The following is a 24,230-nucleotide window of genomic DNA, read 5'->3' as shown; positions in this document are numbered from 1 at the left end:
GGTTTCAGTTAAAATAATGAACGATAGTTCAGTACCTAGTGCTGAGAGTAGTGCATTTATATCATCAAATTGTTTACCAAGTGATCTGACATTTTGGTTTAAAACTGATAAGCAAGTGTTATTTTAGAGTTTGTTTTTTGCCTGGTGTGCTGTGTAATACTTGCAATGGTGATGATCAGTGTGTTGGTTATTGTATATTTGAGATAATAGATTTTGTTCAGGATCAATATCAGCTTGCATGTGGATGCAATTGAGTCAAGGTACAATAAGGAAAGCAAGTACAGAGCAGTAAATTACTAAATCTGCTAAAAATTTAAAATAATTATGATAAACAGAAAAAAAGGAGAAAGATATGCAAATACATATATAATAGAAACAAATAATGTGAAATGAAGATCGCTTAAATGAGATAATAATAGCAAATAACAATTGATAATTCTATAAAACAATACCTGTAGCTTACTTTAATAATATAATTACACTATAGTTACTTACTAAAGTTATACTAAAACAAAAATGAGGTAGATTACTTAGAGGTACACTCAGGTACACTGAAAAAATAAAGTTTATACTAGAGGACACAGGCAAAGCCAGTGTACAATGGAACATGGGAGTATGGAGTAAATATAAAATAATTAGAGTAAAAAACAAGAATATTAAAAAATGTTTAATAAATATTAAATATTAAATAATGATTTTGACTGGCAGCATCTTATACTAAATTTTGTATGTAGTGGTGTTTCTGGGTGTATGGTACTTGAACAGATATTGTAAACATCACAGTCAGACATTGGTACTCAAAGATGTGTACAAGTTTGGGGAGGAGACATTAATTGCTATTCAGATATGAATATAGAAATGAGCAATGGGTTTGTAAACACACACTATTAATTTAATAGTACAAGAATCCTTACTTGGTGTTTCAGGGAATTTAGAAAAGCTCATCCTTTACTTGATGGTGGGTTTGTGTGTGGGTCTGCTGCTATTCTTGATCGTGGTTGTGGGACGTTTGCTGATTGAACGACATCAAGCCAAGAAAGAGGCCAAGATGATGCATGATCCCCTCACTTCTGTATTTGCAACAGGTACAGTATTTTGTATAGTTCCTTGCATACTTATATATTTGTGATAAAAGTTTGTGGATCTTTAATTTAGATATGTTGAAACTCATTTCAGCAGGCATATGCTATTGTTGGAAATGTTGGATCAATGTCAATACTGTAATGTTATTTCAGTGTCAACAGCATTTCAAGCATAAATTTAAAAGTAAATAATTTTAAATAATTGGGGTAACACTCAATATTATACAGGAAGCTAACAAATATGATTAGTTTAAGAAATTTAGCAAATGATTTGCAGTTTTTTTTTTTTTTTTGGGGGGGGGGGAGGGGAGCGTCTGTTGGTGATGCCTTGGTGATGGTTATCTGCCAAGCTGCACCCAATTCATTCCATGCCAGACCCATGTGAGTCATTGCAAGCCTACCAGTGACCGGAGGGCAAAATCTGGCACCCTCTAAGGAGACACGAGGGCAATTGAGTCCAAGATCACCTTAACAAAGAATAGACCAAAACATACAAACTGCATGGTAAATAAAGCATAGAAAACAAAATGGCAAAGCCCCGAGAGGAATGAATCACCCCGGTTGTGAAATATTTCTCTCATTAATTCCACCTGTGCACCATCAGAGAAATGCACACTTTTCACATCAATCCCCAAGTCACGAACCTCAGTCATTTTGCCTGGCACTGACATCTATGACATTTGTTGTTGCACTCGACTTGCTCTTCAAGTCCTGGTTTTTCAGAAAAGTGTTGGCTATATTGCAGGGGGTTGCAGGAGGGTGCCATTTGCTTATGTATTTTGTTTTTTTGTGTGAATGTTTTTTTCATAGCTATTGTGTGTTAGCCTGATTATCCAGGCTATGATTCATATGTCATGCTGCAAGCAGCTATGCTCAACTGTCTGGTTGACCACACCACCAACCAGGAGGCATACTCAGAGACTGGGCGGGTCCGTTTAATTACCCAAAGCTACTCAAAGCGTCCTACCATTACGTTAGTAATGAATAAATATGATATATTTATTCATTATAATGTTGGTGCTGAATGTAGAACATGACAAACATATTTTTACTCTCAAAAAGTATAATTTTATAACAAAATTAGATGAAAATAAGGTGGTGTGGCGCCAAAGCAAGTCGACGGTCCAAGCGACAATGTTTGCTGGCATATGAGCCTCCTGTACCTACCTACCTAACCTAACCAACCTACCCAAACTTACCTAACCTAATCTAACCTAACCTAATTAAACCTAAGCTATCCAAACCCAACTTAATATAACCTGTGGGCAACAATATATCTTGAATGATTTGATCATCTTGAATAGGTCGCTCCACACGCTCCTCTCATGCCACTTAGTTTCATCTAATTTTGTTATAAATTTATATTATTTTAGAGTAAAAATATGTTTTTTCGTGTTCTACAGTCAACACCAACAATATAGTGAGTAAATATATCATATTTCTTCATTACATTAAGGTACATACATAATGCTAGGAGGCTTTGGGTAGCTTTGAGTAAATTTGGGTAGCTTTGGGTAATTAGACAGACTGGACTGGGCCATAAGGATGTTGATCCATGGAACCAACACAAGGTAACCTCACTTCATGTGTGGATTATGATTACCTCTTCTCTTCTCTTTGGAAACCATGTGCCTAAAGTGATAATTTCTAGGTATTCGCTGGTGTAGCCCTTGCCTAGAGTTGCCTTTGGTGAGTCTGGGCAGCTGGCTTTCAGTGGAAGACGCCTCTCCCTTAGCAGTGTATGTCTCTGACTTTCTATGAGACTTTGTGGATGGGGGGTAGTCTGGATTACAGTACAGTATAAGTCACAATGAGGATTTGCGTGCTTTTTCTGGGGGGAGCCCCTTCGGCTCCCGGAAGCATATTCAGGCTGATAAGGATATATTAGACTTTGGCATCAGAGTGAATGGAGTTCTTAGGCCTACTGGGGACCATGAGCCAGAACCTGGCTCCCTCAGAGAGGCACGAGGAGCAATGGTCAATAGAAATGCACAAGTGATTTGGAGCATTCTATGTCTGCCATCGACTGGGTCAGGCACCTAGAAAGGTAAGCATCCCAAAACAAACCCCCCTATTCTGGTTGAAACTACTACTAAAAGTCAAATGAGTGAACAGAATGCCCCAAAGAAAAACAAGCAAACAAGCATGATCTCACCATGTTGCCGCGCCACCATCTGCGCAGCTCTCCTGTCCCTGGAAGGGGAAAGAGGGAGACACAGACCCCTCACGCCGGCTACCCACACCCTTAGTTCTAGGCTGATGTGTTTGAGGCTTGGTCGTATGACTCCAGCTCCTGTTTCGTGTTCTCAGTGCGTGTTCACAGAGCCTTGTGTCATAGAGCCGTCTTCAGGTTGGTGCATGAGCTGGGAGTAATCTTCACAGGTACTCGGGCTGCATGTGCTTAGGGGTTCCCTTTCCTAAGTGTCCTGTAAGTACCGCCCTTGGGGGTTGGGGTTATCATCCACACATCACCTTGGGGTCTACCTCTCTTGGTCTCTAGCTGCTTGGTAATTAACCGCCCTGAGTGTGCTGGGAGGTTTTCTCCTCCCTTGTTTACCTTAGGGTAAGGGGGTAGTCTGCACTGGTAGGGACACGGGGGTACTGCACAGCTAGTTTTCACCTATTATAGCGGCCAGCTCTGTTCCGCCTGGGTATGTTGCCCTCTTGCAGGGTTTTTCTTTTGTTTTTGTTTTCCTGCCTGGTGGGGGGTCTTTCTTTGGTTCGTTGCCCCTATCTATAACTTAGGTTTATATATATCTATGCTTCTGGGTGGTATCCCCCTTCTAGGCCCCCGTGAGTGGACATTTGCCGGTGTGTTCAGCTTTTAGCAATTCAAGGCTGTGTGGATGTCACTTTGGAGGGTTTGGGTCGCTCGCAGATCAACAATCAAGCTCTATTCGGACTGCTCTCCAGTGATTCATTGCCTGAACCGAGGGGGGGGTTTGATGCAGTTCATGGCCCTTTGGGGATGGTCGCTTTGGGTAACTTGTCTGTCGAGTTCTCGGGGTTTGGCTTTCTTGACTATTCACATTTGGGGGGTGTCCAACATCCTGGTGGATGACTTGTCTTGGTTCATTCACCTGTCCTCGGAATGGATGGTTGAGGCCGACTCATTCAGTTACCTCTGCCAGAAATAGGGGCTCCCGGAGGTGGACCTCTTCGCGCCAGCATGGTCGAGGCATCTCCTGGTATATGTGGCAGCCTTCCTCGACTGTGAGGCCATCGGGGTTGATGCTTTTCAACAGGACTGGTCGAGGTGGAGTTACCAGTAACTTTCCCCCCCGGTTCCGCTGTTACTCCAGGTCCTAGCTCACTTGGAGACTTACTAGGAAAGAGTAGTCCTCTAGGCTTGGTAGCCAGCCCAGCCTTGGTTTCAGGTGCTGCTTGCTCGGTGTCCGAACCCAGGGGTTTTTCTGCAGCTTCGCCTCTTTCAGATGATCGATCTGGTCCGTTACATGGCTGGCTCAGTCTTCACCTCGAGTCTTCGTGTCTGGTATTTTTGACTCGGGGTCGATCACCATCTGTATGGTGATCAGGTGGCTTTGTTAATGGTGTCCTACCTACATGCTTTGTCTCGGCGGCAGTATGAAGTTTCCTGGCGGTCCTTCCATTTCTTTTTGTCTCTTCATAGGTATGCTTCACTCTCTGTTAAGGTGGTCTTGTTCTTTCTCTCGTGGCTGTTTCAGGACCATCATCTTATGCTGAATACTGTTGTCTCGTATCATGTGGCGCTGGCGGAGCTGCTGCAGCTTGCTTTCGGCATCAATGTTACTTCTGCTTTCGGTTACTTCCATTTTGCAAGCTGTCTCTGGTGTTGTTTCACCTCCTACATACTCATGCACTACCTGAGCAATCTTGGTCGTTAGATAGGGTTCTTTCTTATCTCTCTTCCCCTCGGTTTGTTGTGGCCCCCTCCGGTTCAGGATTGTCTCTCCAAGACTCTTTTCTTTTTGGCATTGGCCTCTGGGGGGTTGGGGTCGGGAGTCGGGTCGGGAGCTTCATGCTCTCCTCCGGCACAGGAGTTTTGCTCTTTTGGCTCTGGTGATAGGTTTGTTCATTTGCAGCGTCTCCTTCTTTTTTGGCGAAGAATGAGACGGCTGCTTTCCAGAGGGGTCCTTGGGTGGTTGATGCTTGGTTGGTCAGGTCGGGGGCTGTATAATGTGTTGTGTCCAGTTGCGGCTTTCTACTGTTATTAGCGCACCAAGGCTTCTGTGTCCGGAAACGGTATTCCTTCTTCCCTGTTCCAGGGTTTCAGTTGCTCAGGTCATCCACAGGGTTATTTGGTCTAGCCAGCATGCAGGCTAACCCCATGCCCATGATGTTCATAAATTTGGTGCTCTTGTTGCCATCTTTGGTAACATGTCTTGGGCTGACAATCGGGCGCTGGGTTTTTGGTGGTCGAACAGGGTCCGGGCTGCGCACAACCTGGTCAGTATTCTGGGGCCTAGTTAGGCCTGTGTTGCTTTGGGGTCGGCAGTTGCAACCAGTTGTCTCGACTTCGCTTTGAGGGGTGAGTGCCGACTGCCTCCTGGGTAAGTCCTTCCTGTTTCTGGGAGAAGCCCCTTCAGCTCCCCGGAGCTTTCCAGGCTGATATGCTAATATCAAACTTTGGCATCAGTCATGTGTATGGAGTTCTGTGGGCCTACCGGGGACCATGAGCCAGAACCTGGCTTCCTCAGAAGAGGCACGAGGAGCAATGGCCTATAGAAACCCTCGTGTGGTTGGAAGCATTCTATGTCTACCATCGACTGGGTCAGGCACCCAGAAAGGTAAGCATCCCAAAACAAACCCCTATTCTGGTGAAAACTGCTACAAAAAGCCGAACAAATGGATAGAACTCCCCAAAAAGAAACAAGCAAACGAGCATGACGTCACACGTCGCTGTCTGCACAGCTCGCCCCTCCCCGGGAGGGGAAAGGGGGAGCCCCAGACCCCTGCGCTACCCATCCACCCTTCAGTTCTAAGGCTGATGTTAGAGGCTGAGGTCGTGTGCTCTGGCTCTTTGGCTCCAATGATTTTGAGCACTGTACTTTGCGTGTGGTGACTGTCCTCCAGGGGTACACGACCTAAGAGATATTCTACAGTACTCGAGCTGCATGCACCTAAGGTTATCATCCCTAGGTACCTTGTAAGTACTGCCCTTGGGGCCTTCTTCCACAAGTTCCTTGGGTCCTGCCTCTGCTGGGCCCATTTACTGCTCGGTTTTTTGACCGCCCTTTGGGTGCTTGGGGGTTTTGCCTCCATTGTTTACCTTAGGGTAAGAGGCAGTTTGCATTGGTAAGGGGCACAGGGTGCTGCGCAGCTTGTTTTCGCCATTCGTAGCGGCCGGCTTTGTTCCTTTTGGGTACATTGTTCTCATGCAAGGTTTTCTTTTTCTTTTTCTTTATGCCTGGTGAAGGGGGGGTCTGCCTTGCTTCTTGCCCCTGTGTACCTAACCTATGTTCGGTTCTCTTCTGGTGGTACCCCATGCTAGGTGCCCGTGAGTGTACACGTCCCTGAGGTTCAGTTTTAGAAAGTTGCTTCGTAGTTTAGGGTGCCGGTTAGCAGTACCTTGCCAGGGATTCCCTGAGTGTGAGTTCCATCTCAGAACCCTGGGAAACCCTAAAGGGGTGCGTGGGTCCAATGGATGTGTCCCCCAAGTTCCCCCTCATCTTGGGCGAGTTCGAGGATTGCTCGGTCCCCTTGCCTCTGGGTGACTCTCACTGTTTTTGCGTCCGTCATGCTGCCTGTTGGGTCAATGACACTTTCGACCCAGAGTCCTGCGAGTTTTGTTGGTTGCTAGTGACTCAGTTTACGCAGTCCAATGATAATCTTCTGCGGGTACAGGCGGCACAGGCATTGCATGTGCACTTTAGGTTGTTGCAACGTGCTAGGTTGGTTGCTCACCCGGATGCCCTGAGGCTGCCCTGTTTTGCTTATAGAGACCCAGACTTGGTGGTGATGGTCGCTTTGGCCTTGGTTCAGTCCACACTCCTCATCCTTCCCCTACTGTGGTTTGTTCTGGTCCTCCCCCCCCCCCCCCCTGCTTCCGGCCCCGAAACATTTGAGGGTTTCTGAGTCGGGGCAGGGTTTAGATGGTCTTGAGACTCGGGCAGTTTCGGTGGATGGTCCTTCTGGTGTGACAATGGAGGCATTCAAGTCCGATCTCCCTGCTGGAGCCTCCGGGTCTGACCAGTGAGCCCCCTTCCATCCAACTTACATGGCTGCACCGGCCTTTTCTTTTGAGGCTGATGCTTTGGGTGATGACTCGGCCCCGGGTCTTGCGGTGAAGGATCTTGGGGTGGGGGAGGGGCAGACTTGGGGGCCTTGGGCCTCGTTGGACCCCGCCTGGGTTTTTCTGCCCTCTGAGTGGGGCTTACTGTTACAAGGAGTGGGGTTTTCTTTTTCCCTCTCAGCATACGAATTGAATTTGGTGTCTGCCCCTCCCAGGGTTCGGTTCTATGTCCCCCTGGGTGTGTCGGTTCTGTCTTTTGGAGGTTTTGGGTTTCCGGTATCTAACCATCTGCGGTGCGGGCGGCTTTTGCAGCTCACCTCCTGCGCAACCCAGATTCTGCCTCTGTAGTGGATCCATCTTCTTTCAGGTTTGGGACATCGTTCCCTTTCTGGGTCCATTATGAGGTACCGGAGTCGTCCTGGCTGGCAAACTGTCCTGTGTTTTCTTTGGAGGCTTGGCATTCCTTCTGTCATTCCTGCACGCTGGAGTGGCACGAGGCTTCGATAGTAGTTCAGGTTTTTCCAGGGGGAGTGACCTTGAGCACCTCAATGAGTGCTTGTTTGCCCCTGCCCATCCCCGGGATGTTGGCGTAGTACAGCTCCATGTGCAGGTTCCCTCCCTTTCGGCTGTGCAGGTTGCTGAGGACGTGCGCGCCCATGGCCTCTTGGCCTTGGACTTGCATTTCTTTTCCCCTCTTGGAGATTCCTTCGGACTAACTTGAGGAGGATGTGGGGATGCTTAGGGCCGTTCCTGGGTCCGGTGCCTTGGGCTCGACGGCTCGCTCGTTGGCTGCCTTGTTGAAGCACTTTGCGCCGATCCTGCGAGATGCGGTTTCTCTTTTTTATGCTTCCCGGCTCACGTGTCGACAAGCAATGCTTGCCTCCTCTCTGGAATCTGCCTGGCCCCTGGCTCTTAGGATGTCCTCTCCTTTTTGTCCTCTGCTTTTCGCAGATTCTGCCATGGCGCAGTATTTGCAGGCTGCTTCGGCTAGTTATCGTCCTATTTCTGACTTGTTGGTTCTCTGGGGGTCCCGAGGACGGGGGAGGGGGGCCTTCCCAGAAGGGTTGTGCCAGGGCTTGGGGTTCCTCTTATCGAGGTAGGCCGCTGGTGCCAGTTTTGGGTCCGGCCCCGTTATCGGACCCACCTTTGTCAGGTCGGCACGGTGTTCGCTCTGTGCGAGGTTCGGGGTCTTGTAAAGAGCGCTGGCCCTTTTGCAGTTCGCCCCATTGATGGGGCAATGGGGGGAAGGCTTGCGCTGTTTGCTCACACATGGTTTCACGATTTGTGGGCGTTTCGGGTTGTTCCTTTGGCTTGCGGTGGCGTTGGGTGGCCCTCCTCTTTCAGAGGGGTTCGGGGCTGGCGGGGCAGACTTCTTCCCCTGCTCTGTCGGGTCATCTTGGAGTGGGTGTGCATGGGCGTGGTTGAAATGATGACATCTCTCAGATGGGTTTTCCGTCTGTTCCCAGTGCCGAAACGAGACGGTGCAGACCTGAGGTTCATTCTGGACTTGTTCTGTCCTAACCCCTGGGTTCATTGCCCGTCCTTTCAGATGACTACACTGTTCCAGGTTTGGCTCCTGTTGGCACCGGGCTTGTGGATGGTGTCCCTGGACCTCCGTGGCGCTTATTGGCACATCTCGATTCATCCGGGGTTCAGGGACTGGCTCGGTTTTGTTGTGGGGCATCAAGGTTACTGCTTTCATTGTCTCCCATTCGGGTTGAACCTGGCACCTCGCATGTTCACACGCCTTACCCAGGTTGTCATGGCCCGTCTGCGTCTTTTAGGTGTTAGGGTGTTGGCCTACCCCAACGACTGGCTGGTTTGGGCTCCCAGCCGGTCCTCTTGTCTGCTAGCCAGGGATTTGGTTCTTTCCCAGCTCACCAGGTTTGGGTTCTTGGTTAACTGGAGGAAGTCCCATCTGGTTCCCTCCCAGGTTTAGACCTGGCTAGGTCTTGTGTGGGACTCTCGGACCACTTCCTTGTCTCTTTGGACCGTAGTCATAGAAGCCACCCTGGGTCATCCGGGTGGCTCTTGGGTCACCCGGCGGTTGCTTGAGGGTTTGTGCGGGAGCCTGAACTTTGTGATGATAGTCTACCTGCCGGGTCGGGTTTGGCTTCGTCGGCTGTTCTGGTTCCTTTGGGGACGTCCCTTCTGCCTCTCTCGCAATCACTGGGTTCGGCCTCTCGGGGCCTTGCATCGGCTGCTGCATTGCCGGCTTCTTCTTCGGGTTTTTCGGGGTTCAGTGCCTTGGCGCTTGCTCAAGCCCTTGCTCGATGTGTTTACGGACAAGTCATTTCTCGGCTGGGGCTTTGTGACCAGTGCTCACCAGCCCGGCCAGGGATGGTGGGGTTCATCTTTCCGTCAGGCACACAGCACGGTGCGGGAGTTCGCGGGAGTGTGGTTTGCTCTTCGGAGGGTTCGGGTCGCCCATGCATCGACGATCTGGCTCCATTCGGACTGCTCCCCGGTGGTTCATTGCTTGAACTGAAGGGGGTTCAATGCGGTACTTGGCTCTTTGGTGCTGGTCACTTCGGGTGGCTCGTCTGCCGAGTTCTCAGGGTTTTGCTCTCAAGGCAGTTCACGTTCGGGGAGTGTCCAACAACTTGGTGGACAGCCTGTCTCGTTTCATTCCCCTGTCAATGGAATGGACAGTCGACGCCGACTCCTTCCGTTGGCTCTGCCAGACTTTTGGGTGCCCCGAGGTGGACCTCTTTGCGTTGGCGTGGTAGCAGCGTCTTCCTCTGTATGTGGCGCCCTTTCCCGACTGCAAGGCCATCGGGGTCAATGCCTTATGCCAGGACTGGTCGTGGTGGGGATTCCTATACCTCTTTACCCCGGTTCAGCTGTTGCTCCAGGTCTTGACTTACTTGGAGACATACTAGGGGTGGGTACCCGCCAAACACACACCGAAACAACGACGTTGGTACAACGTTCGAACAAGTTTTAACACCTCCTAACCAGTTATAACAACCAATATAGCAAGTTGTAACAACGTTCTAATACATCATAAACACGTTAAGCCAAGATGTAACAACTTTATTACAAGTTGTAACAAGCGGAAAATAGAGACAGTTACGGTTTGTGTTTCCAGGGTAGTCCTCTTGGCCCCGTGGTGGCTGGCCCAGCCGTGGTTTCAGGTGCTGCTTGCTCGGTGTCTGAACCCGGAGGTTTTCTCTGCCTCTTCTAGCAGATTGGACCGGTGCGTCACGTGGCTGGTTCGATCTTCTCTTAGAGTCTTTGCATATGGCATTTTTTAAGCGAGTTTATCATCATTTCTATGGTGATCAGGTGGCTTCCTTGTTAGTGTCCCACCTGCGGGCTTTGTCTTGGCGGCAGTATGAAGTTTCCTGGCAGTCCTTCCAGTTCTTTTTGACTCTTTGTTGTTGTGCTTCACTTTCAGTTCAGGTGGTGTTGTCTTTCTCTCTTGGTTGTTCCTGGACCGTCATCTTATGCCGAATACTGTCGCTTCATATCGTGCGGTGCTGGCGGTGACGCTTCAGCTTGCTTTCGGAATTGATGTTACTTCAGTGCCATTTCGTAAGCTGTCTCATGCATTATTTCACATCCAGCTTTCTCATGCGCCACATGAGCCTTCCTGGTCATTGGACAGAGTGCTCTCCTTTCTCTCTTCTCCTTGGTTTGTTGTGACCTCTTCAGTTCTGGATTGTTTCTCGAAGGCTCTTTTCCTGTTTGCATTGGCCTCTGGGGATTGGGTTGGGGAGCTTCATGCTCTCCTCCGGCACAGGGGTTTCTACTCTTTCAGTCTTGGTGCTTGGTTTGTTTGTCTACAGCCATCTCCTTTTTTGGCGAAGAATGAGACGGCTACTTTCCAAAAGGGTCCTTGGGTTGTTGATGCTTGGTTGGTCAGGCCGGGGGTGCTTCATCCTTTGTGTCCGTTAGCGGCCCTCCGCCGTTATTTGCGCGCTGCGGCTTCTGTGTTCGGGGACACGCTTTGGGTTGATCCAGTTTCCCTCCTTCCCTGTTTGTGAGTGCGGATCTCCCAGGTCGTCCACAAGGTTATTAAGGCTAGCCAGCCTGCGGTCTATCCCTGTGCCCATGACGTGCATAAGTTCTCTGCTTTTCCTGCCATCTTTGGCAACATGTCCTGGGCTGACATTCGGGCGTGGGACTTTTGGTGGTTGAACAGGGTCTTGGCTGCACACTACCTGGTGAACGTTCCTGGGCTTAGTCAGGCCTGTGTCGCTTTGGGTCGGCGGTTGCAGCCAGTTGTCTCAACTTCGGGTTGAGGCGTGAGTAGCGACTGCCTCCCGGGTAGGTCCCTCTATTTTCCTCTGTGGGTAGTTAGCTCTGGGTAGCCGAAGGAGCTCCCCCATAAAACCCGCAATGAATGTAATGAAATGCCATTTTCTGGGCGAGACCTGGAGGCTCCCTGGCATCCCTCCCTCCCGCTGGTTGGTACTTTTTTGTGTGTTTTGATGTCCAGCTTCAGAATTGAAGGGTGGATGGCTGGCACGGGGGTCTGGGGCTCCCCCTTCCCCCTCCCTAGGAGGGTGGAGCTGCGCAGACAGCGGTGTGGGTATGTGTGATATCATGCTCGTTTGCTCGTTTCTTTTGGCGAGTTCTATCCACTTGTTCGGCTTTTTGTAGCAATTTTCACCAGAATAGGGGTTTGTTTTGGGATGTTTACCTTTCTGGGTGCCTGACCCGGTCGATGGCAGACATAGAATGCTTCCAATCACACGGGGGTTTCTATAGGCCATTGCTCCTTGTGCCTCTTCTGAGGGGGCAGGGTTCTGGTTCGTGGTCCCCGGTAGGCCCACAGAACTCCATACAAATGACTGATGCCAAAGTCTTACATTAGCATATCAGCCTGGGAAAGCTCCGGGGAGGCTCTGGGTCTCACCCAGAAAATGGCGTTTCATTATATTCAACGCTGGTTTTTTGTCTTTTGCTAAGTAGCTTCAGGGAGCTGAAGGGGCTTTCCCCAGAAAACTAGCATTGAATGTAATGAAATGCCATTTTCTGGGTGAGACCCAGAGGCTCCCTGGCATCCCTCCCTCCTTACCTTTCTTACCTTTAGAGGTAACCTTTAGATGCTTACCTTTCTGGGTGACTGACCCAGTCGATGGCTGACATAGAATGCTCCAAATCACATTTGCATTTCTATAGGTATTTGCTCCTTGAGCCTCTCTGAAGGGGCCAGGCTCTGGCTTATGGTCCCTGGTAGGCCTAAGAACTCCATTCACTCTGACTGATGCCAAAGTCAAATATATCTATATCAGCATGGATAAGCTCCGGGGAGCCTCCGGGTCTCACCCAGAAAATGGCGTTTCATTACATTCAACGCTGGTTTTATATGGTGTGGCATTTGCACCCCTAACAGCCGCATTTGCCCCTATGCTGTTTATATTATTCGGTGAGCGGACCCTGTGCCTAATGTTCCTGGCAAGCCCTTTGTAATTGGAGGATTTATTATGGGCAGGTCTTCTAGTTCTACCTTAACAGAGAAGTGAGTTTGAAGGCTGCACCTGGGTTTTGATGTGTTCAAAAGGCCATTAAAGAATCTGTAGCTTTAGAGGTAGCTATAATACAACAAACACAAATTGATTTATTTATGAAGAAATGAGTGAATTTTGCTACATGATGTCTACTAGGTATTTCTTAGTTTCTCCAAGTTGGTTGAAATAAGTAGTGTTTAGTTGCATTTGAAAGGTCATCCCACAATTTAGAACTGTTTGTTTTTATGGCAGTTTTGCTTTAGCTGAGTCTCTTGGAATACCAAATAAATATTTTCTTTCTCGTGGTGTCAATGGGTTGTGTTACAACCTTCTAGGAATCATTTGAGGTCTGGATTATTATTACACTTCAGAGATTTATAGATATAGTACAAATTGTATAAGTAACCATTAAGGAGTTTGAGGACAACCCTAAGGACCAAGAGGGGTTTTACCCCTCCATTACCTTCATAACTCTTGCCAAATGCTGAGGAGCCGACTGATTTAGCAAGGTCACCTTCATACTGAATGTTCTATTTTTCCACTATACTCCTTACCAGACACATGTTGTCCACTGTTGGGCATTAGCTTCTATGGGAACAATAAGCTTTCAGATTAAGGAGTATATGGCATAACTGTCATGGACTGTACTGTATTAGTCAGCATGGTCAGTACATTCCAGCATGTCCAATGCCATTACTGTAAACCACAATTCCCCCACCACACAAAGCTAGCTGCCAGCAGTGTATATAATTTTTTAAATACTGTAGTTTAATTTGTAATTATTTTATTTCAGATATAGACGATATAGATGGAGACTTGGATATGCAAGTTGCTTTGGGATCCTCTTTGGGAAGATCGCCCTCACCTCAGGAACCAACGCAAGATGTTGTCCGATATAACACTACTAGGCCCGGGATCAGACGCCAAGACAGTGACACAAATCCACGAAGCTTGAGCAGAAATAACAACAATCAGTTATTCTATAGTTAGTTGTCCTTGTAGGGCTTTTATAGAAGCTTTATAAACTGTATAGCCCAGTTATCTTTAAATTTATTTATACCAAACAACTGTAGACATTGTACATATGCTAAAAAAAAAAATTTTGAATGATTATTTTTGTCTTTTGCTCAGTGTGTTAGTGTGTACTTAATGTTAAATAATTATATTCTGACAAAGTAATGAAACCAAAAATGTGCAAAGTATTGCTTTGATATTTTATATGGACCTCAATATCATTATGTACTACTTAATGAAATTTGCATCTAATGTAATGTGCATGTATATATTCACTGTATGTAGATTTGTGCAGTTTTTTATATATATATAAATATATGTATATGAATGAATATGTGTTGTGTATGAAGTGTGTGTAAAGAAAGATGAAGCATGAAAAGAATGCTTGTGTTTGTCTCATTGGAAAAAATATTAGAGGGAAAATTAGTGTTCGAATAATAAGCAAAATGGTCAGACTCTTCCTCTATCTAGTTGTGCAAAGGATAAATGGCATTACTTTTAAGTTTTATGTCAAAATTGTGTTGAGTTCAGTGTTTGTTATGATCATTTATCAATGTATAATATTGTTATTCCCATATGAACATAAAACTTGACAAAATTAGTCCCTCATAATTTCATCCTCTGTCAGAGGCAGCATGTTATTTTACAAATGTTTCCATAATTCCTGTAATACCAACTCAGTATTATCTTTTATGATTATACCATAAAACAGAAATAAAGAAGCCACACAATGTCTAAAATATTATCATTTGTCTTATCTTTACAATGTATATTTACGTCATGACTTTTTTTTTTATTTTTTAGTCCATGATTTACATGTTCTCTAATGGTTTATATTTACTTTATGAGAAGGAAAGAGTTTGTGGGGATAGTTTCAGATAACAAGATATGTTCAATACCAAAGATTTCAAGTATAATTGTAATGGAAGATATGAATAGTAACATGGGTGCAAATGGTGCTCAAAATGTTTGTAGATTAAAATATTTATGCAATAACTTAGGTTTATGTATTACAAATCTATTTGTAAGCATAAGGATATACAGGATGAAATGGGAAAAGCCAAACATTCCTGGAGTGGGGATTTGGGGAGTTTGTCTACTCCCCAAGGCCCAGCCTATGGTCCAGGCTCAACTTGTAATAGTATTGAAATATATTAAATACCCCTTTTAACTACCAAGTCCTCAGTAGCTCTGGTATCATCAAGACTTGATGCATAACTCCAGATGTCTGAGACCCATCTATTACCTATCAGACGCCAAGATGAGAATCTGGCTAACTATGAGGCAAGCAAATCGGGGGATCAGGCAGAAAACCCACCAGGACGCATGAGTGCAACAACACAAGTGACTACTTAAAGGAAATTAAGCATCCAAAGTGAACTAAGGCCAACTATTGTTACTGTGAGAGTAAATACCCTGATCGTGATGCACCTGACCATCACCAGATGGCAGCTCAGGTTACCTGCAATCTCAGCCATCCTGCCCCCTCACTCTGGAGCCCGATTTGAATGGCAAAAACATCAAGCAATTTTCTGGTAAGGGATATCAGTTCAGGATCACACGACTCTGTTCTCAGACCTAAAAGAATGATGGAGTTTTGGCACTCCATATAAGCCACATTCCCATTCCCAACGGTTGCCCTACAGTTGTGTAGTGGTGTCATAACCACTCTTGGATCAGCAATGTAATGGATATGAGGGCCTTAGGTCCATGGCAAGTAACAACTTGACAGATCAAGTTATCACATCACCAGACAAACCTGGTACCAGGCTGGACTTTGGGAATGGAAACGCTCTTGAAACCAGCTACACATCGATAACGCCACTTGACCATGAAGCTGAGGATGAGCCTCCCCAGAGGTTCACTGTCTTCCCTCCCACCCCCGCTACACCTCATGCTCACTGCCATCAGACTCTACACTAGCCACAAATTTGGTAATTCCATAGTATTAAGAAGTGCTCTAGAGAATACAGATTTTAAATTTTTAGGTGGTCCCAATAATTTACATGTTTTATTGAGTGGATTCTAGCAGTAAAAGATCTTTGCACACTCTTTTTCAGTGTTAGAGTAGTTAACAGATGGAATGAATTAGGCAGTGATGTGGTGGAGGCAAACTCCATACAAAGTTTCAAATGTAGATATGATAGAGCCCAGTAGGGTCGGGAATCTGTACACCAGTTGATTGACAGTTGAGAGGTGGGACCAAAGAGCCAGAGCTCACCCTCTGCAAGCACAACTAGGTGAGTACTCTTCAGGTCAGCAATTTCTCAAGCTTTGAATGGGGCTGTTAGTGTGCAACAGTATTCCATTCTAGAGATCACTAATGTCTTAAAAAGTTGACATTGTTTCTTTCAATAGTGTGATTTGGCTGCATTTTATATGTGGTTTCTGCCGTGATATTTTTTCCCATAGTGTATTAATTGGAGCTTTTCCTCATTAAACATCATGTTATTTTCTGTGGCCCATTGAATGACTTAATTAACATCGAATTGGAGGATTGCTGTGTTCTCTATATTGTCTACTCTTATGAAAAGGTTAGTGTCATCTGCAAAGGATGATACAATCAGTGGAACCTCAACTTACGAATTTTACTTACGACTTTTTTGAGTTACGACCCCAATTTTGTCTGAAAATTAGGCTCGACTTACAACTTTTGCCTCGACTTGCGACTTCGTTGATACACGTATGGATCGATGGAGCGCATGATTTCTGGTGGTGCGAGCGACCCCGCTTCGTTTACCAGACCGCCTGCTTAGTGATGATCGCGCTTGAATTGTTTGTAAAGAATTTAATTGTTTTTGTGCTTTTTTTTTGTCTTTTAAACTTATAAGTAATTATAATAATCATGCTATGGGTCCCAAGAAAGTCAGAGGTAAGGTTCAACCTAAGAAAACACATGTGTGGATGACCATAGAGAAAAAACAAGAAAGCATTCGTAAACATGAAGATGGTGTGTGGGTTGTTGATCTAGCTAGGCAGTATAACAAATCTATGTCAACGATACTTGCTAAGTAAAAGAACATTATGAGGCTAAATTGGCAAAAGGCGTATCAGTAATCACGAAACAATTGTTGAAAAGTTATTATTAATTTGGATACACAACAAGGAGTAAGCGGGTAATAGCGTTTCAGAGGCCATCATTTGGGAAAAAGTAAGGCTATTGCATGATCTAATCAAGAAAACCACTGGGACAAGTGATCCAGATACAAAAGAGTTTAGGGTGAGCAGGGTATGGTTTGAGAAATTTAGATAAAGAAGTGGCATTCACAGTGTTCTGAAAGTTGAGTGTAGTAAGTTGGTAGAGGAACACAGCGAAAAACTGACCACTGAAGAACTCCAACCCCTTCACAAGGAATGGCAACAAGAGACAGCTGAGGAAATTTCAGGGGGAGGAGGAGGCAGTGCAGAATGTCTCTTCCTGAACAATTAAGGAGTGGTGTGCAGTATGGAAAGAAATGCAAAGTTTTGTTGAAACGACTTGCCCAAATGAAGCTGCAGTAGGCCGTTGCCTTAACCATTTTAATGACACTGTGATGCCTCACTACAGACAAGTGTTCAGATGTAGAGAAAACAAGTCTCTATGGAAAGGTTTTTAGTGAGAAAAACAAGCAGTGAGCCTTAACCAGGTCCTAGTGGTATGCAGGCAAAACATAGGAAAGAGAGAAAGAGTACCCCAGAGAAGTCATCACTGCCTGTTGTTATAATGGAAGGGGACTCCCCTTTCAAATAGTAACACCTCTTCTCCCCCCCCTTCCTCCTCGCCGTCTTTCATATGCCAACAAGAGTCATCAATAAAGGTATGCTATAACTTATTTTGAAGTTACTGTAATATTTTTGGGCGTGTAGAACGGATTAATTCAATTTACATTATTTCTTATGAGAAAATTCATTTCGAGTTACGAATTTTTGAGTTAGGACCCATCTCTGGGAATGGATTAAATTTGTAAATGGAGGGGCCACTGTACTATAATTTGTATTCTTGTCTATGTCTGATATAAGGATTAGGAAAAGTACCATAGCAAGTACGGTACCTTGGAGAATTGAGTTTTCATGATGGATGATTCACAAGTTGACTATTATATTACACTCTGGGTTCTGTTTGTTAGGAAGTTGAAGATCCACCTACCCATTTTACTTGTAATTCCTTTTGTGTGTAATAACACCATGGTCACATTTGACAAAAGCATTTGCTAAATCTGTGTATATTACATCAGTGTTTTGTTTGTCTTCCATGGCATCAGAGGTCATGTCATAGTGGTCTAGCAATTGTGAGAGACAGGAGTGCTATGTATTCACCTAGTTGTGCTTGTAGGGGTTGAGCTCTGCTCTTTTGGCCCACCACTCAACTGTCAATCAGTCAACTAATTTTTTTTTATTTATTCCCCCCTAAAAGCAGCACATAACAGCTGTCTAACTCCCAGGTATCTATTTACTGCTAGGTAACAGGGGCATTAGGGTGAAAGAAACTCTACCAATTTGTTTCTGCCATCACTGGGGATCGAACCCAGACCCCAGGATTACGAGTTCAGAGTGCTGTCCACTCAGCTATCAGAGCCCCCATGTTCTGAACCCATGTTGCCCCATGGTTATGAAGACATTGTGATTCCATGTGTTTTGTGATGCCTTTCTTAGCCCTCTTTCAAATATTTTTATGATGTACTATGTTAGAGCTATTGGTCTACTATAGTTTTTTGCATCAGCTATACTACCTCCTTTGTGAAGTGGCATAATCTCTGTTGCTTTAAGTATTTCAGGGATAACACCAGTATCTAGGCTCCATCTCCAAAAGATATTCAAGCCCAGTGATAGTGGTTTTTTACAATTCTTGGTGAATATAGAATTCCAGGAATCTGGCCTGGTGCAGAGTGCCTGGGCATGCTGTCTATTGCTACTTCAAATTTTAGTGGGGTTAGGGTAACATCTGATATATGGTTCCATGGTGGTGTCACGTTCATAAAAGTCAAGCCTGGCCTTGGGCCGGGCTTGGGGAGTAGAACTACTCCCAGAACTCCATCAAGCAGTTATCAAGCAGGTTCTATCAAATATAGGGTTGGGTTGTAAACCCCATAGGGTTGTAAAACCGTGGAACCACCTTCCCGCTGAAACCATAAATGCCAAAACTCTGCGGATTTTAAAATACAGATAGAAAAGATCTGGGCAAATTGGGGGACCTTTGACAAGCCGGCAGCTTCCTGTCCTCATCAAGGCCACAAGTGTTAGTGACTCTCAGGTAAATTCAGGTAAATTCATTTGGATCATCAATCTGCAATGTGTTCAGGGGTTCACCGAAAACAGAATCATACTGTAACCTCAGTATTTCACTCATTTCTTTGCCATCATCTGTGAATGTTCCATCACACTTCATCAAAGGGCACCAATGCAGGAAGTATTTTTTGTCCTAGATTTTGCATAAGATAAATTTTTGTTTGGATTTCTCTCTATTTTGTTATGGACTTTTGCTCTTTTTGTCACACCTGGATTTTATATGGTTCCTGCCACTTTAGGTCAATTGTTTCTACTTCTTTACAGAGCCTTCTTTGATGTTCTTGGGATAGAGTTGAGCATTTAAGATATTCTGCAATTTTTTTTAATGTCTATTCTGTAGAGGGAGCACTGTTCTCATTCCAGTTTGTATGTGTATTTTTTCTTAATCTGGGTGGTATGTGGCATGCACACATTTCTAGTGCTACTGTGTCTATTTTCTCAAGGCACTGATTTAAGTTTGTATTATCTAGCGGTCTTTTCCAGCATATGCCCATAGTATGTATGATAGTTGCTGTATTCATAATTGCATTCTTTTGATTTTATTCGCTTGGTTCCTTTAATATGAAATACTGGGAAATCTCTGTTAAAACATTCATTCTTTACAGACAAGTTTACTGACCAATTTACATATAATTTACAGATTACAGACCAGTCGCACTAACGTCCTACATAATAAAAGCTTTTGAGAGGGACCAGGAGTCAGATCTTCAGTTTTATAGAGACAATGACCTCCATAACCTTATAGTCAACATGGATTTAGAGCAGAAAGATCATGCCTTTTGCAGCTTCTCGACCACTATGACAAAATCATCGATGCATTACGAGAAAAACAGAATGCAGATGTGGTATACACGGACTTTATAAAGGCATTTGATAAATGTGACCATGGAGTGATCTCACACAAAATGAGGTGAGTGCGAATAACAGGTAAAGTAGGGTGATGGATATTAAATTTTCTGTCAAACCAAGGACAGCGTAACAGTCAACGAAATAAAATAAAAGTCCTAGCAGAGTTAAAAGCTCTGTACCTCAGGGCACAGTCCTTGCACCACTGCATTTCCTTATTCCTATATCAGATGTAGACAAAAATACAGGTCACAGCTTTGTCATCTTTTGCAGATGAGACAAATATCAGCATGGAAATTATTTCTGTGGAAGACCATGAAAAACTACTAGCTGGTATTAATAAAGTTTTGCATTGGCCAGCAGAAAATAACATGATGTTTAACAGTGATAAATTCCAGGTATTTATGTATGGTAAAAATGAAGAGCTCAAACAAAATACAGTTTACAAAACACTGCCCATAGTAGGAAAGCAACATGTGAAGGAACTGGGAATAATGATGTCTGATGACTTAGCATTTAGGGAGCGTAAACAAGTAAATATAGCATCAGCTAGCTAAAACAATGATAGGATGGATTAGAACCTTCAAATCCAGGAATCCCATCGCAATGCTCATACTATTCAAATCACTGGGGCTGTTCCACCGTGAGGACTGCTCGATATTCACTTTTCCTTTCAGAGCAGGAGAGATTGCTGAAATAGTAGGAATACAGAGAACATATACAGCATGCATACACATGATAAAGCACCTAAATTATTGGGATCATCTCACTCTCAAAATGTACTATCTAGAAAGGAAATGAGACTGGTATCAAATAATATACTGTATACTGTACATGGAAGGTACTAGAAGGCTAGGTCCCAAATTTACACAGTAAAAAAAACATACTGGAGTGAACAATGTGAAAAGAAATGCAGTTTCCTGCCAGCCAGTAAAGGTACCATGGTACCATAGGCACAATCAGAGAACACTGAATGAACATCAGAGGTCCACAGTTATTCAATAATCTCCCAACAAGTACTGTATAAGTAATATTTCCAGAACAAAAATGGAAGTCTTGAAGAAAAAACTGGACAGTTTTCTGCATGAAATTCTGGACCAACTGTACTGTAGTGGATATTTTGGCCTGCAGGCCACTCCAAGCCTGCAAGCCACTCCAAGCCTGCCTGTTGGACAAGCCTCTCACAAGTCAAGCCTGTTCCTGGGCCGGGCTTAGGGAGTAAAACTCCCAGAACCCTATCCAGGTACAGCTTCAATCCAGGTTCTCCTGAAGCAAAGGTCCTCATTTCAAGGGATGAAGATCCACTTAAGATCCAAGGGTCCCCTATCCAGCCCCCCCCCCACCCATGGGAACTCTGCCCCAAGGCAGGGCTGGCATCCATGCTTACCAACCAGGATAGAAAAGCAGAGTCCAGGGGGGGGTTTTCAGAAAAAGGGGCTGACAGGAATGGAAACCCCCAAAACTTTGTCAGGACCAGCCAGCTCAACTGCCTGATCACCTGAATCAGAAGTCGCCCCAGAGGTGGTTGAACCACATCATGAGCTAAACCCTGTTCCAACCCGGAAAGTCTCAGATGCTTTGGGGCCGAAAGCAGGGAGAAAAAAATTAGAGGTAGGGCAAATTGTGTATTAACCACTACAGCTATGGAATCTAAAATAAAGTAGTTTACAATGTAGCATAAAGTATCACTTGGAAAATTGTACAACATTAGCTTCTTTATTTTTATTTACACTGATATATGCTAGCAACTTGCAGCTCTTAGTATTATTACCATCAAATGTATTATCTACACTACACAACCTTAAATGTGGCTGGCAAAGTGAAGGTCCTGAAGTACATTGGTCAAGTGGAGCAACAATGCAGTAAACAGCTTCTCCACATTGGTAAGGGAGTTTTGCAGGGCAGCAAGCAATGCTAGAGAAAGACATTAGGAAAAAAATTAGAAATTTCTTTAGAAAGAAATTTTTTAGAAAGAAAAAGAAATTAGGAGAAAGAAATCTCCCATCACTTATGTGGAGCAGGGCCGTGACGAATCCTCATCACGGCCCTTGTTGATTTGTTCATGTATTATCTACATCAAAAACACATTAATCTTGAGTTTTGTCCAAAATGCTGTGAGTAATTTCTGGCATTATACAAAATATGAATATCTGTACATACAATTTATATTACAGTATAATCATACACCAATGCATTTTTTAAAATAAATTATTGATATTATATCTGGGACCTGAATACATATATTATTTAATATTAAAGGAGAATGTATTCTGGAGATGCAAGAGTGTCAGTGTATTCTTTGTCTCCCATCTCTTATGTATACATTATATTTTACAGGAACTTTTTAACCACATGATGTTTTAGCAAAATTGGGTGTAGTTGATGAATACATCATCCATGCCTTACTCCTTGAATGGGTCTCCTGGATTTGTGTGCTCTACCTTCTATTGTTGTTGTTGTGGTTTTGAGTTGCCAATCAAAGTCTGCCCTTTTTAGGATCTTTTGTAGTTCCTTTGTGCTGCTCATCACAACAGTCTCTACTGCAAAGCCTCCCATAGCATGGTTAAAAAGAACTCAATGACAGCTCAAAAAGTTAATTAATGATGCACCTTTATCCTGAAGTTTGTGATAATAACCTTACTCTGGTCCTACTCAGTATCCTTCCAGTGCTCTGAGTCATTGGTTTCTTAGCACCTGATCTAATTTTTGGCACCACTCTCCTGCTAATGCGTTAATTTCTTTCTCCAGCATTGCCTGCTGCCCTGCGAAACTCCCTTACCAATGTGGAGAAGCTGTTTACTGCATTGTTGCTGCACTTGACCAATGTACTTCAGGACCTTTACTTTGCCAGCCACATCTTCATTCACATTGACACATTTTCAAGTTTGTTAAGCAAAGATGTTCCCCCTCTAGAACCATGTTGTGCCTCTTATATAATTTATTCTCCCCAAATGTTGTACAGCCTGTTTTCTGATGATTATTTCTAGAATCTTGAATGAAATGCAATTTAATGACACTATAGTTTAGTGCTTCATGTCTGTTCCCTTGCTTGAGTTTTGGAACGACATCTGTTTTTTTCCAGATTTCCAGTAACCTTCGTTTTTCAAGTGTAATGTTGAAGACCATAGTTAATTAATGGATAACACAAGATCCCTGCAGCATCCTTCAGTAACCATAGTGATGTCTAGCGTAGCCCAGCAACTTTTGTTACATCTAATTCCTCCAGATATTTTTTTACCTTTCCTAAATTAACTTCAATTTTGTCTAGTGTTGTATCTGGTCATCTGTTGTCAACCCCACTTGGATGCCACTTTGGTTCTGGGTTGAAGGCCTCCTGAAACTTCTTGTTGAGTTCCTCACACACTTCATTGTCATTCTGCAAGGATGTCTCTGATCTCACAGCCTAATCATATGGTCTCGTACCAATATTTTGCTCCATATATGTCTTTGCAACAACATAAATTTTTTTGGTTCTTTCTGCAATGTCATTCTCAAACTCCTGTCCTCCTAATAGTTGTGTACTCATTCCTAGCCTTTTTTAGTGCCTCCCTAGTTTGTCCCTGTACCCATGTCCATATACTTTTTCCATGCTTTTTTGTTCTCTCCATTTGCACTTTACACTGTTGAACTATGGGTTTGCCATTCTCCTTTCATCACTTCCCTCCTGAGAGGGAAATGGATGAAACCGTTCCATTGCTCTTCTGTTGCTTGTTTTGCATTTCTCGTGTTATGAGTTCCATCATCATATTTGCCGACTTCCATTTCAATCTCCTATTGAACCCCTGTAGTCCTTTCTTTTGTCTTGCTCATTGTCCCATTTCTAATTACTTTCTTCAGTTCTATAATGTAATCGAACACAAGAACATAGTGGTCAATGGCTCCTAGTGGTACCTTATATTTTAAGTTCTCTATATGTTCATTTTGAGTAAACACCAGGTCTAGGGTAGCTGGTAGATCACCTCGTTTTTCTCATGTGGGCTCCTTGACATGCTGCTACAAGAAGTGTTTGTAGTGTCCACAAACCTTGCTTTCCATGTTTCATCTCCCTGTGAGGATCCTTTGTTAACCATTTCTTTAACTGTGGGTAAAATTCCCAAGTATTAAAATCTTTGCTTCGGCTCTCCTTGCTATTGTGGTTGCCTTCTTCTGTTATCTTCGGGCATATTTCATTGCATTATCATATTCTTCCCTCCTGTATCTCTTTAGTCAACTTTTATGATGGACTTCAAATTGGCATGTTCTCACCCCTGAAACCAAGATGTGACTAATGACAACTACTGTATAGCACAGACGACTATACGACTCACTCTGGGCACATAGTCCAATACCCTGAATGTTCACTTGATTCTC

The 24,230-nt window shown here is 44.3% G+C and overlaps 1 protein-coding gene across 4 annotated transcripts in view; it reads left to right on the top strand.

Moving 5' to 3' along the window:
• LOC123756533 (uncharacterized) overlaps positions 1-14,509 on the top strand; it is a 319,015-nt gene extending 304,506 nt beyond the window's left edge. For all 4 annotated transcript variants that reach the window (XM_069331349.1, XM_069331346.1, XM_069331347.1 and 1 more), the window contains exons 9-10: positions 927-1,085; positions 13,549-14,509. In XM_069331349.1, the coding sequence (XP_069187450.1) occupies positions 927-1,085; positions 13,549-13,745 (356 nt within the window). In that variant the 3' untranslated portion in view covers positions 13,746-14,509. The remainder of the gene's footprint in view (positions 1-926; positions 1,086-13,548) is intronic.
• The last annotated feature ends 9,721 nt before the right edge of the window (positions 14,510-24,230 follow it).

The sequence above is a fragment of the Procambarus clarkii genome, chromosome 25 (genome assembly GCF_040958095.1).
Source record: "Procambarus clarkii isolate CNS0578487 chromosome 25, FALCON_Pclarkii_2.0, whole genome shotgun sequence".
NCBI lineage: Eukaryota > Metazoa > Arthropoda > Malacostraca > Decapoda > Cambaridae > Procambarus > Procambarus clarkii.
This window is presented reverse-complemented; position numbering and strand designations above follow the sequence as displayed.